Source organism: Fukomys damarensis, unplaced genomic scaffold (genome assembly GCF_012274545.1).
Source record: "Fukomys damarensis isolate Sample0158 unplaced genomic scaffold, DMR_v1.0_HiC HiC_scaffold_1, whole genome shotgun sequence".
NCBI lineage: Eukaryota > Metazoa > Chordata > Mammalia > Rodentia > Bathyergidae > Fukomys > Fukomys damarensis.
In genome coordinates this window covers 52,301,576-52,318,723 of record NW_022900913.1, presented here as the reverse complement: position 1 = coordinate 52,318,723, position 17,148 = coordinate 52,301,576, and the positions used below count along the sequence as shown (strand labels likewise).

At 36.7% G+C, this 17,148-nt stretch overlaps 1 protein-coding gene and 1 pseudogene across 1 annotated transcript; both read left to right on the top strand.

The window, feature by feature from the left end:
* The first annotated feature begins 1,096 nt into the window (after positions 1–1,096).
* On the top strand, positions 1,097–2,229 carry LOC104871450 (PRELI domain-containing protein 1, mitochondrial-like). The gene is made up of 3 exons (XM_033762512.1): positions 1,097–1,263; positions 1,848–2,074; positions 2,108–2,229. The coding sequence occupies exons 1-3, from the start codon at positions 1,097–1,099 to the stop codon at positions 2,227–2,229; spliced, it is 516 nt and encodes a 171-aa protein (XP_033618403.1).
* Positions 2,230–2,276: 47 nt separating this feature from the next.
* Positions 2,277–16,937, top strand: LOC104871449 (annotated as a pseudogene).
* Positions 16,938–17,148: the final 211 nt, after the last annotated feature.

Sequence of the window (17,148 nt, the reverse complement as noted above, 5' to 3'; positions counted from 1 at the left end):
AACCAAGATAGAATGAAAACATAAAACCTGAAGATTAAACACAAAATGTTATTGAAATAACAGAATGTGAAATGTAGATGTATTGGTACTTTCTGTATCATGTGTAAAGTATAATCATTTCTTCACAATGCCCCAATGTTTCATTAATTCATCATCAACATGAATAATCATATGTTCACCCTGAAGATACTTAGAAGTTTTCATGGGTCAGGCTCCTTCCTAAGTATTAAGGAAACTAAGACGAAAAAGTCTTAGTTGTGACTTGAAGTCTTAGGAGGCGGCAAAACAACACACAGATAATTATAACATATGTGGTAAGAAATGTAGCAAAGCTTCTTTAGTCTCCAGCTCAGGTCCTTATGTTTCTTTCATTATACCATCCCAATTTGTAGTTATTTTATTTTTGCAGATACCTTGTTCTGTCTCTTCAATTAAAATATAAACGCTATATGGGCCTGGATCTTGTCTAATATTTCCACTCTTGCATACCTCGCTCTTAAACCAGTGCCAGGTAGGCAACAGTAAGTACTCCAAAATATTTATAAAAATGAATGAACACTTTTATTATTTATTTATTTGTGTATTTATTTATTTATTTATTTGGTACCAGGGTTCGAACTCAGAACCTTGCGTTTTCGAGGCAGGCAGTGGAACCACTGAGCTAAATCCCAGCCCTGAACACTTTTATTTTGAAATTCACTTGTTGACTGAAGAAGCTACCAACTGTGCCTATTTTAATGGATAACACTGACTAGAAGTTTTGAAAACTAGAATCATTATGAACTCAAATCTAAAAATTTAAACTTATAAGGGGGCATGTTTCTAGATTATAATTGTAAATGGCATATCAGTAGATGACATTTTAGTCTACTTTCATATTCTTGAAAGGAGTTTCAGAATAAAACCTTGGAATAGAGACAAGTATGAGAGGCAAGAGGAAGACCATGATACAGACTTCCAGATTTTCCTGTAAGTCTGGCACCTGTTTGACCAGCTGCCTGGCTGAACACATTTTAAAGCAGTCAGTTATATATTCTGAGAGGAAGGAAGTCTTTGCAGTTCTTTGCCTTTCTTTGTGAAAAATCTTAATGGTACAATGGTCACTGATAGCAGGAATTCAGATTTCTCAGGAAGCCCCTCTGCTTCCTTTTGCTCCACACATGGGTTTGGGACTGCTGCGTGGGAGTCTGATAATGCTCAGATTCCCCTGCTGGAAGGATGCCCAGCCAGCGTGGCCTGTGGTCATGGCCCCTCTGTCAACAGGTGCAACTAGCCTAGATAGCTTTATGGCCTGCCACATGGCAGAGCAAGGACAAGTTGGGCTGCCAACAAATGCGTCATTTGGTAGCTCTGCTGCTAACTACCTCCACGGAGCAAGAAAGAGCAGAGCTTCTCACCCTGTCCAAGTGCAGACAGCTTGTAACTGAAACAGCATTTCTGCCCACCAAGCACACAACTTGCCACTAATGCCAGGCCCTAAGGAGGAAAATCATCCTCTCCCACAAAGGTTACTCAGAGCACTGAAAGGCCAGAAATCCCACAACCCACAGGCTGAGGAGATCACATTCACCTCTCACACAGGAGCCTGATGTTCCCACCTCACTTCAGCACAGATGGCAAAGGGCAAGGTAGGAGAAAGAAGTGGGAGGATGAAAATCATGAACAGAACCCAGAGATAAGAATATACAGCTATAGTTGGCTAAAGAATCAAAATAAGTGTGATATAAATTGGGGTTCCTTGCAAGCCTAAATACATGTACTTATAACTACATAATGTGAAAGACAAAGAGGACCTCTTAAAAACTGGTCATAGATGGTCATGGTCTGATTCTGTGCGTCCACTATAGAATCACCTGGAACATCAACCATGCCTGGCTGATGGTGGTGGAGGAACAATGTGTTTACTGTGAGAACTCCTACAACAGTGGCTGGACCGAAATCCACTGGGAAACCTGGGTCTCCTCTAGCTTATTTGGTGTCTCCAGAGCTGTCCAGGAATTTGGCCTTGACTGTTTCAAAAGTAATGTGACCAAGACCATGAAGGGTTTTGAATACATCTTGGCCAAGCTGCAAGGTGAGGCCCCTTCTAAAACACTTATTGAGACAGCCAAGGAAGCCAAGGAGAAGGCAAAGGAGCTACAGAAGGCATTGGAAGCCACAGAGAAGGCCAAAGACCTCGCCAACAAGGCTGCCACCAAGCAGCAACAGCAACAGCAGCAGTTCATGTAGGTGGTGTGGGCTCCTGCCACCAGTACCACCACAGGTCACCGTCCAGCATGGCGCTGCTCCCGCCTCCCTCTTCCCATTCATTGTACTTTATTAAAAATCAGCTTCCAGCCCTCTGTGTTGTCTGGGAGGTAGGTTGGGCAGGTATCCCATCAGCATCTGCAGACCACCACAGTATCCACATCTGAGCCCATCCTGCTTATTCCCCCATTGGGCAGCTGATGACAGACACAGAGGTGCAGAGATTTGCCCAAGGTCATGGACAGAATGCAGGTCAAGTGGCAGTAAATGACCACCTGTAAGCTCCACAAGAGCAGGGCTCTTTGTTCCATTCTCTGTGACCCAAGTACCTGGAACAATATCTTGCACCTAATAGGCACTCAATAAATATTTGTTGAATTAAAAAAAAACTGGTCATAGAAAAACAGAGTTTATCTATAAAGAAATTACAATTAAATTGGTAGCAGAGCTCAACAGAAACAATAAAACCACAAATTGGTGGGCAGTATTTTGAAGGGAAAAGAAAATAACTGCCACTATGAGCTATATGTGGAAATAAACACACAATTGAAAATGGGGAGGATAGAAGGTATACAGATAAGGAAGGAAGAAATAATACTATTTTGTTCACATATGACATGATTGTGTCTGCAGAAAATCTGAAAGAATTAAAAGAAAACCCTAGAGTTAATAAGTGATTATAACAAGGCTGCAAGATATAAGTTTAACGTGCAAAAGTCAATTATGTTCCTATAAACCAGCAATTATTGAAGGGAATTTGAAATTCAAAGTATATGAACATTTACAGTAGTTTCCCCCTCCCAAAATAAAATATTTTTGTATAAGTTTAACAGAATATGTACACTATCTATATATGGAAAACATCAAAACTCTGATAAAATAAATCATGAAAGAACTAAATAAATGAAGAGTTATTCCATGTTCATGGACAACAAGACTCAGTATTATCAAGATATCACTTGTTCCCAATTTTATTTACAGATTTCCAGTCAAACTCTCAGCAAGCCATTTTGTAGATAATGAACAAAGTAATTATTATAAAATGTATATGAAGAGACAGAAAGCTCAGGATGTATCATTCAATATTGAAGAAGAACAAAGTCAGACAACAACATACTCTACTCAACTTCAAGACCTATTAGAAAACTAAGCAAAAAATAAAGTGTGATGTTGGTACAAGATCACAAAAATAGATCAACAGGATGGAATAAGAGTACATAAATAAATGTACACAAATATAATCAACTGATATTTGACAAAGGAGCACTGATATCTGAGAAAGTAATCAGACTGGGCAAAGCTAAGATTTTTCCCTAACATTGGAGTGGCCATATTTGATAACACTGGGGTTCTGTGATTGATGCCCTACCCAAACCAAATAAAGATGGAAGAAGAAAACTGCCACAGGACAGGAGAAAAATAAGAACAGAAAACATGCAGAGCATTTAAAACTCTAGCTACCACAAACCACTTACCTAATTGGATTTTTCTCTATTATATAATTTATTTGAGTCTAGAAAACTCCAAAATGATAATAAACAAATGACTCATTTTTTTCTCTGGTATCCTGTGGGAGGTTTCTTGATTATCTTCCAACATCTAGGTCTATTTTACTCAGGATGATTTCATAAAAGAAATGGGTCAAAAGGCAGAACTTTCCTGGCTACCCTGGAAGTCTAATTGTGGTTATGCTCCAGTCAGGAACAGTCCCCTACCTGAAATTTAGTTTAGATGTTATGGCTGATGATCCCCATCATTCATGAACTAGGGATAAAAATATTTGTTACATAATGAAGCTTCCTAGGGAAAGAGGGTAGGCTTGCAGGCCTATAAACAGCTTGCATGCTCTGAACTTCCTCATGATTTCAATGGATAAAGAATATGGGCTTGAACTGTTGAGATATGAGACAGAATGGAGGTGGGAGAATGGGGAATGAAAGTTGTCAAGAAGCATCAAAAGAGGAGCCAGCCTCTTTATTACAGCTCTCAGTGTGTCCCAGCCCAGTGAGAGCCCCTTCTCTATCCCAAGAATGTAACCACTACCATTTATTTTACAGAAAACACTTCCTTGAGGATTTCTTTGTAGGCTTTGTCGTTATCACACAAATATTCAATTCTAGATATCATAGTTTACTCTTGCCTGTTTTAACCAATTGGATGTTTTTAATATTTTTAAAAATCTATGCTATCCCATTATCCCTCTTTTTCTTCAATTTTTCTTTGAGGAATAAAGACATCTGGGCAATTTTCCAAACTCAGGATTTTGTTGATGACATATTTATAGTTCTGTACAATAGGCTTCTTCTTTTTTTTTTGGTATTGGAGATTGAACACTTGACCTTGCATTTTCGAGGTAGGTGGCAGCACCACTGAGATAAACCCCTGTGAGTTTCTGATAATGCATGTTGAAAAGCTCAACCATAAGGTATTGATTTTCTATGTAGTTGCTCTGCCTGTTTTTATGTTGGTAGTCAGGAACATTACAAGATTGTCTGCTACTATCTTCTTAGATTTTACCTTCAATATAGGGTTTTTAATGAACTCAACATTAAAAATTCTAAAATATGTTTTAAAACATAAAAAATATTAAATATTTGAATTTTAGTAAATAATAATTGCTGGGAGTGATGCTCTGTAGATCACAATGGCCAGATTTAACTCACCTCCTCCTATGGATAAGGCAGGACCCCACGGGAGGTGACAAGGGGGTGTGGTGGAGCAAGGCCTGGCCAAGAAGAGGACTGTCTTTCTCCCTGACCATTCACCAGAAAACCAAGCATGATGTCCTGCAGACCTTAGGTACTCTCCTGGCTCTGGTTACAGACCAGTCCCTTTTACCTCTACCACTACAAATAAATGTGCAGCCATTTGCTTGGTGGTCTTTTCCTCCCAACAGGAGTCAAGAGCCCCACTTGGCCCCACCTATAGCTTATTAAATCTCTTTGTCTGTCTTAGTCTCTCACTGTCATTTTTGACTCCTCTTAGAGTCAAAGGGTTCCTCTTAGAACTCTTCTGAATTCAGGAGATCTGATTTTAATAGATCTGAATTCAGTAGTTTGAAACAAAATTATTCAGAATGTTTATGCAATCAATATGTACTACTTCCATATTTCAGAATTTATTTCTTAGCACTTTGAATATAATATATAAAATGTAATACATCAGCACTTCATTAAATTTCAAATACATCTCCAGTATCCTTTTGTCCTTCCAGTTTAATCAGAAGTAATGATTTTCTCAGTTAGTGCTGATTTGAGAAAAAGGTGGAGTAATATTTTGCAAAGAGACCCTCAGTGTCCATCAGAACAAGATCATAGGTTTTACTTACGGAAAAGAATACAGCTCTGTTTTGCCCCTAACACACTGTCAATGTGAGGAAGAAGCAACAGCAAACAATCTTGATTAGATAAAGGGCAGATCATGTGCAAGCCTTTCATATTATGTATCTGATCCCACATGCTTAGCATATGTAAGACACACTGATCATGCTATTGTGTTTAGAGAGGATTAGAGACCTTGAATGTTGATTAAATTTTGCTTTGCTTAATTTCCTTTTATTTTACTCTCCTTTCTTTTAAAAATAAAATAGGCATTGAAGCCATAAAATACAAATATAAGCAACTAAGCTTTCAACAAAAGCCATAATTTAACAGTCATCCCAACTTGGCAGGCAGAACAAAAGGTTGTTAAACAAAACAAAGATTCTGGAAAAAAAAGTGCTTGTCAATAGGATCCATGGATCAAGACACAAAGGACTTGAAAAACAAGCATTCAAATTTTCTGAGTGCAGCATGATCCAGTGGTATCCTTTGCAGATGCTTGCATTTTGAGGTGAGGGGCACTGGATGGCATACTGGTTTCCTAGGGCTGCCATAACAAAGCATCAAAAACAGGGTGGCTTACCATAACAGAAGTCTTATCTCCTATGGTTTTGAAGACCAGAAGTCTTCAATCAAAATATTAGCAGGATTGGTTCTTTCGGGGGGCCTAAGGGTAAATGTTCCATATCTATCTTCTAGCTTCTGTGGTTTCCAGTATCACCCAGCATTCCTTATCTTGTAGCTGCATCGCTTCCAAATTCAACCTATTTCCCAGTATGTATTTCTGTGGGTCCTCTTCTCTTTTTGAAAAGACATTAGTCATTGAATTTAGAGTCCACCCGAACCAGTGTGACCTCGATTTAACTCATTTCATCTGCAAAGAACCTGTTTCCTAATAGGTCAAATTCTGAGGATCTAAGTGGACATGAATTTTCAGGCAAAATGAATCAATTAGTTACAGATTCTAACCAGAGTGAAATTTGTAATATTTGCAAAAGTCTACCAGTGGTGGTTGTGTTACTATAAAAAACTGCATAATTCATAACCTTCTTAATATCTTACTTTTGTATTACATTTACCTCTATTCATTACATTTGAACATCATATTTCTTTTGTTCATCTCCTTTCTATACATTTACATTCCCTTTAATGAACAAAATTTAAGTCTCCTAATCAAATATCCTGAAAAAATACCTTAATAAGTATTTAGAGACTCCCATTCTCCTAGTTCCACCATTTAACACTATTTTTGCCCTTCTATTTACATGGAATGTCTGCCAGTGGCAACATTTATTATGGCATCAAGAGACATGTTAAAGTTGGCAAGTTTCAAATGCTGAAAAAAATGTGACACTGCCCTTTTGGGTAATGAATTTTACAAAAAATATTCTAATCTGTGAAAACTTCAAGGGATCATATATTGGCCTCTTCCTTTTTAGACAAGATTTCACTATTATTAGAAATTTATTTTTACATTTTCCTAAGCCAAAATTGCTCTAAAATATTAAATTATTTTAATTTATTACTCTTATTGTCTACCACCTGACAGTATACTCAAAAAGTATCAACCAAGTATTTCTGCTGAGGTGGTCAACCTCTTCAATGAAATTGCTAATCACAATTTAGCTTGGTGTTCAGGTTTGACCATCTCCACTAAATATCACCATCATTTCATTTTCTGGATTACTAAGGCTAACTTTTGAGCATTGTTGGAAGACAGGACAGGAAGTTAGAAGACCCATGGTAGGTTAGTTACTTTTCACTCATTGCTAAGACAAAATACCTGGCGCCAAAAGTAAAAAGGGAAAAGGTTTATTTGTCTCACATTTCATAGAGATTTCAGTCCATAATCAGCTAACTCCAAGGCAGGGATGACAAACAGGCATGGCAGAACAGAAACGACATGGCACACACAAGACAGCAAAGGTAACAAGAACCTTAACAGTGTCTCCTTGCCTCTTTTATCTTATTCAGACTACTTAGGGCAAGTAGCACTCAGACCCTTAATCCTGGTGTCCATGAGCATAGCTTTGCATCATGAATCAGTTCCGGCTTCTCACACTCTAGATCAAGCCTACGGCTACATGAGGCTTTGGGAGGACATCTAGATGCAAATCGTAACACATGGCTTTAGAAATTAAGGGAATTTCTAAAGAGGGATACTGAGAATCCATGTGGCTATAAGCATTTATGAGTATTTCAAAATTTGTTTTTCACAGATTTTCCGTTCCACAGATCTTAGTTTTGGTGTGCTCAAAAATAGGTAAGGATGTAAACTTCTCTTTCAATTGAATTCAATTGGATTCAATTGAATATAACAGAAGAAATGATGACCTAAATAAGAGAGAATCCTCTATCTAGCTCTCTCTGTCTCTGGCTCTTAAGGGAAATTTACAAGGAAGTAGTGTGGGGCTACCATATCAGTAATATGATGGTGTTAGGCACCAGAGCTCCCTTCTTCCCTACTAAAGCTATGGTATAGAGCTATTTTTCATGACCCAAGATTGCTCTTCTCCAGTTTGTCATATTTCCTAAGATAGTAGTATGCAGAATGGAGTGAAGAAAGAAGAATTTGCCCTCTCTCTTTTAAGGTCACTTTCTAGGAATGTCACTCAACATACATTTCTACCTTGTTGGTGGAACCTAGTCATATAATCACATACTAGTCTTAGGCCAGGAAATGTAGTCTTAGTTGAATAGAAACATAAGTAGTTAACAGAATTACATAGTAAGGCATTCCCGATAAAATTTGATTTCAGGTAAATAATATTTTGATGTAAGTATATATTTGTGAAATACTAAACATCATGTTTCTTATCTGAAATTCAAACTTAAGTAGACATTTTGTGTGCAATAGTTGATACATATTTTTATAAAAAGTTGATTAATTGCTCTTGAGAGTCAAATTTAATATAACAGTCATGTAGAGGGCCAGGGATTTAGCTCAGTGGTTCAGTGGCCTGCCTTGCAAGAGCAAGGACCCGAGTTCAATCCCCAGTACCAAAAAAAAAAATCATGTAGATTTTTTTTTCTGAATCTGGCAATCCTACTAAGCTGGGTTCAACTAATGAAGAAAGCAAAAGGTACATGAACACTAAGGTAAGTAAACAGTGGACTCAGCTACTTAAAAGGGAAATCAAGCTACTAATTGCTAAACATTTTGGGGATTAAAAATTAGACTTTGAGTTAGGAGTCATCTGAGATCATCTTTACTAATAAATCTACACTAGCAAAATTTTACTAATAAAATTCTATGATTGGGAACCTTACAACAAATACTTAACCTCTCAAATCTAGTATTTGTTATTGAGGCTGTACAAACTTAGTTTTTTATATACAGAATAGGAAGACACTGACTGTAACAAAAAAAGATCCTAGTCAAGTACCTTTATAGTGCTGAGTTAGAAAGACACAAACTTATTCATAACTGGGTCAGTTTTCATGTTGAATCTGACAGTGTGAACATGGGTTCATTTCTGAATGTCTCTTTTTACCTGTGATGGAGTTTTTAAAAATGTTATTTTAGACTTACCATTTATTTAACTTAGTTTACCTTGGAGTATGAGATGAACTCCCAGAGACCACTATTTTTATTTTTGGCTTAGGCTGAGCCTTTCAAATACAGAAGCACTTTTCTGTCAGATCACAAGGTAATCTCTGAATGAATCAGCCTTCATCGCTGAATGGGCCTTCAGACATCCAGGCTGGTCTAATTCACAGCAGAGAAAAAAACATGCTGCCTTGCTGTTTACATTTCATTTGCTGCAAAGCAGCAAGCCACGTTTTAAAGATAAAGCTACAATATCCATACTTCCTAGTCTTTACATTCTGGCCCCACACTGCCTGTATAAATGTATCTAAGAAAGATGCATTTAGACACATTTCCTCATTCATCTGCCTCACTTTTGATTCATACCCATTCTCTTCAGGATATCTGGTCTTTGACTTCCACAAGAAAAGTTTATGGCAAGTTTACAAATTGTTTTTAGCATTTTTCTTATAAAAAGTAGAGTAAGAAAGAATACTGCTATATTTAAGATTATTGCTTTCCTTATCCCTTTGGATTCTGAAAGTAATGAATGATTCATAACTCATTTCCAGGCACTGATACTATTCTTCTGGCTGCCTCTCAGTCATGATAAGAGAAAAAAAAAAATCCAGAGAGCAGAGTGAGAAGCAACATATTTGTGGCTCAAGCTGGATGAGTGGAAAAGCACAGAACACTGGGTGGATTAAATAGGATACTGCAAAGCGAGGCTTAGTGATTGAATGATTGCCTAGTTTATATTAAAGGCCTTATTTCCATTTACAAAATGATTCCCTTTGTATGGTTCAAGGATTAATGTGCTGGGCATCTGCCCAGCTCCAAGTATTTATTTAAAAAAGCTTTCCATGTCAAGAAAATTCAGGTTCCAAAGTGATACATTTAATGAGGAGATGTATAACTGGAAGTTCTGGCTAATTTCAGGTGTTGAACATCCTCCAACCATTTTTACTGGAATGGGAGGGACACATCAAATTCTATGACTCAGTTCCAGTTGTGGTATCACCTTTAATCGAATGAAAGTGCCCTTGAAGCCAAGGGTATGCATTCCTTAAAGTGCTAACATTCAGTATATGGCTACATGAAGTCAAATTTCAAGATGAAAGTGAAGGAAATCAGACAGTTGCCCAGAAACTTCTAAGTATTGCCAATATATCTGGATGAATGATTAAAATTTTTACTTTTCATCCAGTGTGTGCATAACTATATGGAGTTCAAGGTGTCATTGTGGGTGCTTTGACTTGGGAATAACAGGCATGATAAGTTTCCTCAGATCAGCGTTTGCAGTACTGTGAATGCCAGTGTTAATATACATGTATGTTTGAACAGTTCTGCTCAGGTGCTCTGGAGTACACTCCAGTTCCATTACTGGCAGCTATTGTGCTTTCATTGCTACGTCTGATCACTGATCAACACTAACACTCAGTTCCCAGTGTCAACCTTGCCATATGCCTGGCACTCAAAACGTGTCCAGTGAACAGAATGAAATAATTAATAATGCAGTGGAAACTTAACCACAATAGTTACAGTCTGAAGAAACACTTTGAATCTAAGCAGAGGCACAGTTTCTTTTAAAGGTCAGCTTTGAAAAAACAACAGTTAATACAAATATTAAAAACCAAAACATAAAGCCAAATAAGTGAACAACTAGGTTACCTTCACATACTTGGTTAATACCTCATGCAACCTGGGTTTCATTTGGAGGAGAGGAGTGTAACCCTTGTAGACACAAAGACTCAAAAAACAATTAAGGAGAGCATTAATCAATGGCTAGCATTGATAAAAAGGATTTTTAAAAAGAATTTCCTGTAAAGGACACTGAAGAAGACCCTACTCCCTAGTCCACAGCAGTGTCGATAACTCGCCTTCCTATCTGTTTCCTTTACTTGGATAAGTAAATCACCAATCAGATCCTTTTTCCTCTTCTTTACCCCCAACTCCCAGGGAAATGCTCCTTTTTCTTCTTTACTCTGTGGGTTTTCCTTTCCTCTCACTCCTCCTCTTCCTCCTTTACAGAATTTTTCTCATCTCTTTATGAAAATCAATTTAGCTGCTCTTTAAGTAAGAATTATTTATTATATTCTGGAAAGGTATAGGGAAGGGAAATTGGGCTCTACTTTGCAGTATTACCATCAGCATGCAAGATGAGTGGCTAAGTCTGTCTATACTTCCACACTAAACATTTTGTCCCAGAAAAGTAACATTTTCAGTCAGTTACTTAAAAAGAATCAGAATTCAATGTGTAAAGAGAAGGAGATCCCATAATGTGTGCAGCATTCATAAATACAATTACTTTTATAACCACAGACCTTCTAAAGGACAGTAAAGTCATTCCTAGAGGTGACTTAAGTAGCTAGGCAGGTAAATAGGATCATAAAATTTTTACAACACAGAATTGGTAAAAGTATTTTACAGAACCTGGCATCCTTGAACTTTACAATTTTCTGGCTAAAGTATGCCATACTTGGTATGCCAGCCCTTATTGATGGAAGGTAGATAATTAGCATCCTACCTTTATGCCAACTCTATTTAGGCAAAAGGAGATGCTCCAAAGTGGGTATTTCTTACTTATTTTGTTAATAGTACATATTGAACGATCACTTCTCATGAAAGATCTCAAGGGAAATTCTGCACTTAATGGCATTATTCTGATATACAATCTTAGGTTTCTTTCTTCATTAAGTTTATTGGTACATTTTAGGCACACAGTACAGTTACATTCATCATTGCAGTCTTATACCTTTACACAAAAGATCTTGGTTCTCATTTTTTCCCCATATCTCTACCCTCCCTTTACCTCCTCCATCTTTCCCTATTTACAAAGACTGTTTCCATTTTTTCCTTTTCTCGTATTTTTTCTTTTCCCTTCTTTCCTTTCCCCTACTCCTCCCATTCTCCTACTCCGTTAGACCTTTTCTTCATATTTCAATTTTCAATTATACATTTTGATCCTTATTTACACTTTTAGTTTTTCACACCAGAGAAACTAAATCTTAGCTTTCTTCCAGCTCTGATTACCTGATTTTTAAAAAATATCTCATCTATAGGTAGTGGAAATGTGTTGTTATTAAATACATATGATTTCTAGGAACTGATTTGCTATTGTGCATATGTGCATATTATGAAAATCTGATGAATTCCAGAACAACAAAAGAATGCAATAAAGATAAGCACATAAAAGCCAACATATTATACATTCTGTCTAGAATTTCAGACATTGTTGGTTATATTTGAAAAATTCTGAGACTTTAAAAATTTAGTGCATATGAGAGTGTAGCTGAAATAATATTTCTAATATTCTCTCTCTCTCTTTCCTGATACATTTTTAACTGTGCACACCTTCCCCTATCAAGGCTCTCAGATGTCTGGAAATGATTTTCATTTTCATTTACCATTTATTTACTTCCAAATGATAAGTGTATCCTGACGGACACCTGTGGTGTCCACTCCAGACTCATCTTGGCCTAACTTTTTAATTCAGCAGCTGTTTCAGTGCCCTGCAGTTTTGATCAAAATAGCTATCAAGGATCAGAATGCACTAGCACTGTTTTTGTCCCAGGCACATAAGCTCTTTCTTGTCTCTTGGACTTATCTATTCCACAAAACCAGTGGAAGCTAACACATACATTCACATGTATTAGTGTGGGGGCTGTATGCCTGAGGGCTCATCGTTTAACATTGGGAGATGGAAGCTAGATCACATATGCTTTTTTGTTTGTCCTCTATATGAACAGAAGTCTCCAACAGAATTGGCCACCAGTTGCCCACGGCAGAATCCAACTTCACATGTCTTGTTGCACAAGTTTTCCTTTCTGTCATGTTTTTCTATTCTGTTGTACATGCCTATTATGAAGGATCGTATTTCCAAATCAACAATGAGCATATAGGTGTCTGGCTCCAGTTTTGGAAGACAAGGCTAAAACTTACATTGATCACACAGTGTTGGAGATTATCTCACCTTCTGGTAAGGAAGAATTCCACAAAAATCCTTTCTTTTCCACTTTTTTGGTTTGCTTTTTTGATTACCAAAAACCTATGCCTTGGGACTTAAATCTATCCTGCATATTCTTCAATCAGTAGTTACTTCATGTTTGTAGATATTGTGTCCTTGAAATACAGTTAGCATAAACTGAGATGTTTTAGAAGTGCCAAAAATGTACTAAATTTCAAGACTTAGTAAAAAAAAGAAAATGTAATAATTTTTATATAGATTACTTGTTGAAATAATATTTTCCATATACTGAGTTAAATAAAATTATTAACATTAATTTTACCATTTTGTAATTTTTTAAATTTGGTGGTACTGGAAATTGAATTTAGGACCTTTCAACTGAGCTACATCCCCAGGTTGTTTTTATTTCTTATTTATTTTCAGATAAGGTCTTGTGAAATCACTAAATTGTCCAGGAGGCCTCTAACTTGCAATTCTCTTGCCTCAGCTTCCCAGAGTACTGGGATTACAGGTGTGTGCCACAACACCTGGCTTTTTTACATTTTTAATGTAGCTATGGCTTCTATTAAATTCTTATTGGATGCTTCTATTATAGATAAAACAGAACTTAAGGGACTTATCAGTCATTTAAAATGCACTGACTTTATTCTAAGTAATTGAAATTAAAATCATGCAAAAAATGAAAAAAAATAGGAAAATTTGAACACTTCCTAGATACTTAACATCATTAAGAAATTATCATTAACTTTTTATAAAAGTATAATAATGGTCAAGAATCCTATCATTTAGAGATACACACCAAATTTTTTAAGCTTGAAATGTATGATGTTATAAGTTTGCTTCAAAATAATATGCACGGGGTGAAAAGAAAGTGGGTAGGCATATAAATTAAATTATTGTGGCTTTTAGTTGGTAATCAGTAAAGTTAAATAATGATCACTTGGAGTTTATTATCATATTGTTTCTATATTTGCATATTTGGAAGTTTCTGCACTAAGAATGATTTACCAAAAGAAGTAAATTTTTCCAGTGTTTAGTGATAATCTATATTTAGTGATATTATATAATAAAGGTTCTGTTTACTAGGATTCAACTTCTCAGGCTTTTAGCAAGAAGGATAACATGTGATGCAGATTTATTACAACAAAGGAGCACAAATGTGGGCAAAACTTCTCATTGCCTGAAGGAATTAACATGGTTAAGTTATGCAAAGAAATCAATGAATGTTCAATTTCAAAGTGACCTTGGTACTACCTAAAAGATGTTTAAGGAATTTTTTATAAATACATAATAAAACTATAGGTAATAATTACATGATTAGTTATGTCAGATAAATTTATTATATGTAATGTAGAAATGTTTATATTATAAATATATTTATGTATTATATTATTTCAAATATCTGTAATTATAAAATTTAATATATACATACTTAAGTAAATATATTTACAAGCATAAATATTATAAACAAATATAAAAGGTTCATTTTATGTTATGCCTTGTTTTCTAATCTCTCAAAACCATTTTATTACAATGCTTCTAAAATGTATCATTCTCTTTCCTTGTTATAAAGGCATTAGAATTTGATGTTCTAGCTTAAACACTTCTGAATGAGTTAACAACTACCTTTGTTTGCTTTTTGGTACTGGGGATCAAACTCTGGTCCTTGTGAGGCAGGCGGCAGAACCCTTATAAGACATATCTGCACCAGTGGTGTTCTAGTAGATTAATATTTTGTGGCCCTTTTTAAAGGCTTATGTTATAATAAAGTGTAGGCGTAAGAAGTGAGTTCTGAGTAACAGAAAGAAGTAACCAGTGGTCAGGATGGTGGGGATGGTGTGCGTCCCTCTTTGTGCCTCGCCTCTGAATAAAACAACCACTGAGGGATGTTCACGCAGAGCACTTCCCATCTGACCTCTGACCTCTTAATGAAGTGCTCAAGACCTCATAGAGCCAGCGGCTTGAGTCAGGGCTCCGCCCGCTTCTCTGTATACTGGGGCCTTATTTCACAGACCTTCCTCAAGTTGTGTGGAGCATAAAAGCTGTCTGGATCAGTTCTATCTAGATTAAAAAAAAATACATGGCTTAAAAGTTCTAATTGAGAACAATGTATGTCCTTCTTACCTTGCTTTCTTTCCTTGCGGTTTCTCAAACTGAAGAACATTTTCTGTCCTAAGACGCTATTAAACTGAATAGTCCTCAAGGGACTGAAGTCCTAGCTCCTGGAATAGAAAGTGCTTGGCATGTACCAGGTGCACAATAAACGTTTATGAATGCTGTACTATAAATCTGGGTTGAAAACGACCCAAACTGCTTGTATCACAGATTATTGATCTCCAATGCTCTGCGACCCCGACCTGTCGCAAAAGGGTCGTGATTCTGTGGCTAAGGAGCGCCTGGCTTTGCGTGTGCGCTGAAGAGTTGGCTTCCGGCTTCTGCTGCGGTGCCGAATTCCACGATGGCATGGCATCCCTGTGTTGTTAAGTCATAAAAGATTATTGAAGACAAAATTTTAGGTCCAAAGAATAAGAAAGGAGGAGCAAAACAGAAGAACTTTATCGAGGCCTTCAGTCATGCTAAATTAAAATCCACGTCAGGCAATGTGAAGCTGAAGAGAAATTGAAGAAATTATGGTAGGAGCTAAATGAGCTGTCCAAACCTGTAGTTGCTGCTCTAAAAATAAGTTAAGTTGCAAATCCCAAATACGTGGTGTGTGCCTTCTTCAAGCAAGGACTGTATTGAAGGAGGTAAGTGCAAGTTCTCTCATGACGTGACCCGGGAGAGAAAATGTGAAAAATGAAGTGTTTACATTGATAAAGAACTTGAAAAAGATACAATGGATAATTGTGATGTGGAAAAGCTCAAAAAGTAGTGAACAGGGAGTCCTGGGACAGGGATGTAGCTCAGTGGCTCTGTGCCTGCCTGGCAAGTGGGACGGAGCGGGGGGGGGGTCAGCTGTAACCAACTTCCAAAAGCTGTGTAAATTGAGAATATAATATATAGCCTACGGGAGGTTGAATATTTTAATCATAATAATAATAAATAGGAAAATAAAAAGCACTGTGAGCTGGAAAAGTAAAAAGCAAAAGCTCAAATAGTCTGCAAGCATTCCACTGAAGCTATTGAAAGTAACAAGTATTGGGCAGGGGATTTGGATTTAGCTCAGTGGTGCTGCCACCTGTCTCACCAGTGCAAGGTTCTGAGTTCGATGCCAGACACAAAAGAAAAAAAAAAGTGATAAATGTATGTATTGTCATGCACTTCCTACTGAATTTGTGCTGTAAAAAGAAGGGAAATGAAATTTTATTAGAAGATCTCATTGAAAGAGACCTTTCTGCCCTTCTGCCCTAGGTCCAAATGTTACCAAAATTACTCTACCATTTTTTCTTGCATGGAATAAAAGGAAAAGATAAGAAAAGATTGATAATATGGAAAAAAAGAAAGTTGACTTCAAAGAAGGGAAAGCACTAGTGATCAGTGTTTTTGAGGTCTTTGAATTCTGTTCTGACCTGGTCAATGATGACGATAAGGAAGCAGATGATAAGTTACACTCAGGGAAAAGGATGATTCTGTGAACATAAGTCACAGAGAGTTAAGCCTGTACATCCTAAGAGAGGTAGATGAGACAGGTATTGCTTTAGCCAGTCTTGAAAGATTCAGCACAGATGCTTCAGATAAAAATGAAAACAAACTAAGTGAAGCTTCTGGAAGTAGGGCCAAAAATAGTGAACAAAGTGTGTTGGAAGAGGACTGGAAAATAGAGGTATAGGAAAATAGAGCCTGGAGGCATATTCCTGTTGATGAAACGCTATTTATTAGAGAAAATCTGAATGAATTAGAAGAAGAATTAAACACACTTGATTTAGAAGAGTGACATCCAACAAAGGAAAAGATTAAGTCAGCTCAGCAGAAGTTGAAATTTACTGTATTCGTTTTTTTTTCATCTGGAATCAACAGGATGTCATTTCCCATGCTGATTCTGGAGGACCTACTCTCTTCCAAAAGAGGAGTATTTTCCCCATGTCTTCTCTTCTGACTTCTGACATTTTGTGGTAAGTTCATAGTAGTTCATGATAAATTGAAAT

Bases quoted from the DNA above. Each gene is read 5' to 3' on its own strand.
- LOC104871450 (XM_033762512.1), top strand. From the start codon at position 1,097: ATGGTCACTGATAGCAGGAATTCAGATTTCTCAGGAAGCCCCTCTGCT. The intron at 1,264-1,847 runs GTGCAACTAGCC...CGTCCACTATAG, and splicing joins CATGGCCCCTCTGTCAACAG to AATCACCTGGAACATCAACC. The intron at 2,075-2,107 runs GTGAGGCCCCTT...TTATTGAGACAG, and splicing joins CATCTTGGCCAAGCTGCAAG to CCAAGGAAGCCAAGGAGAAG.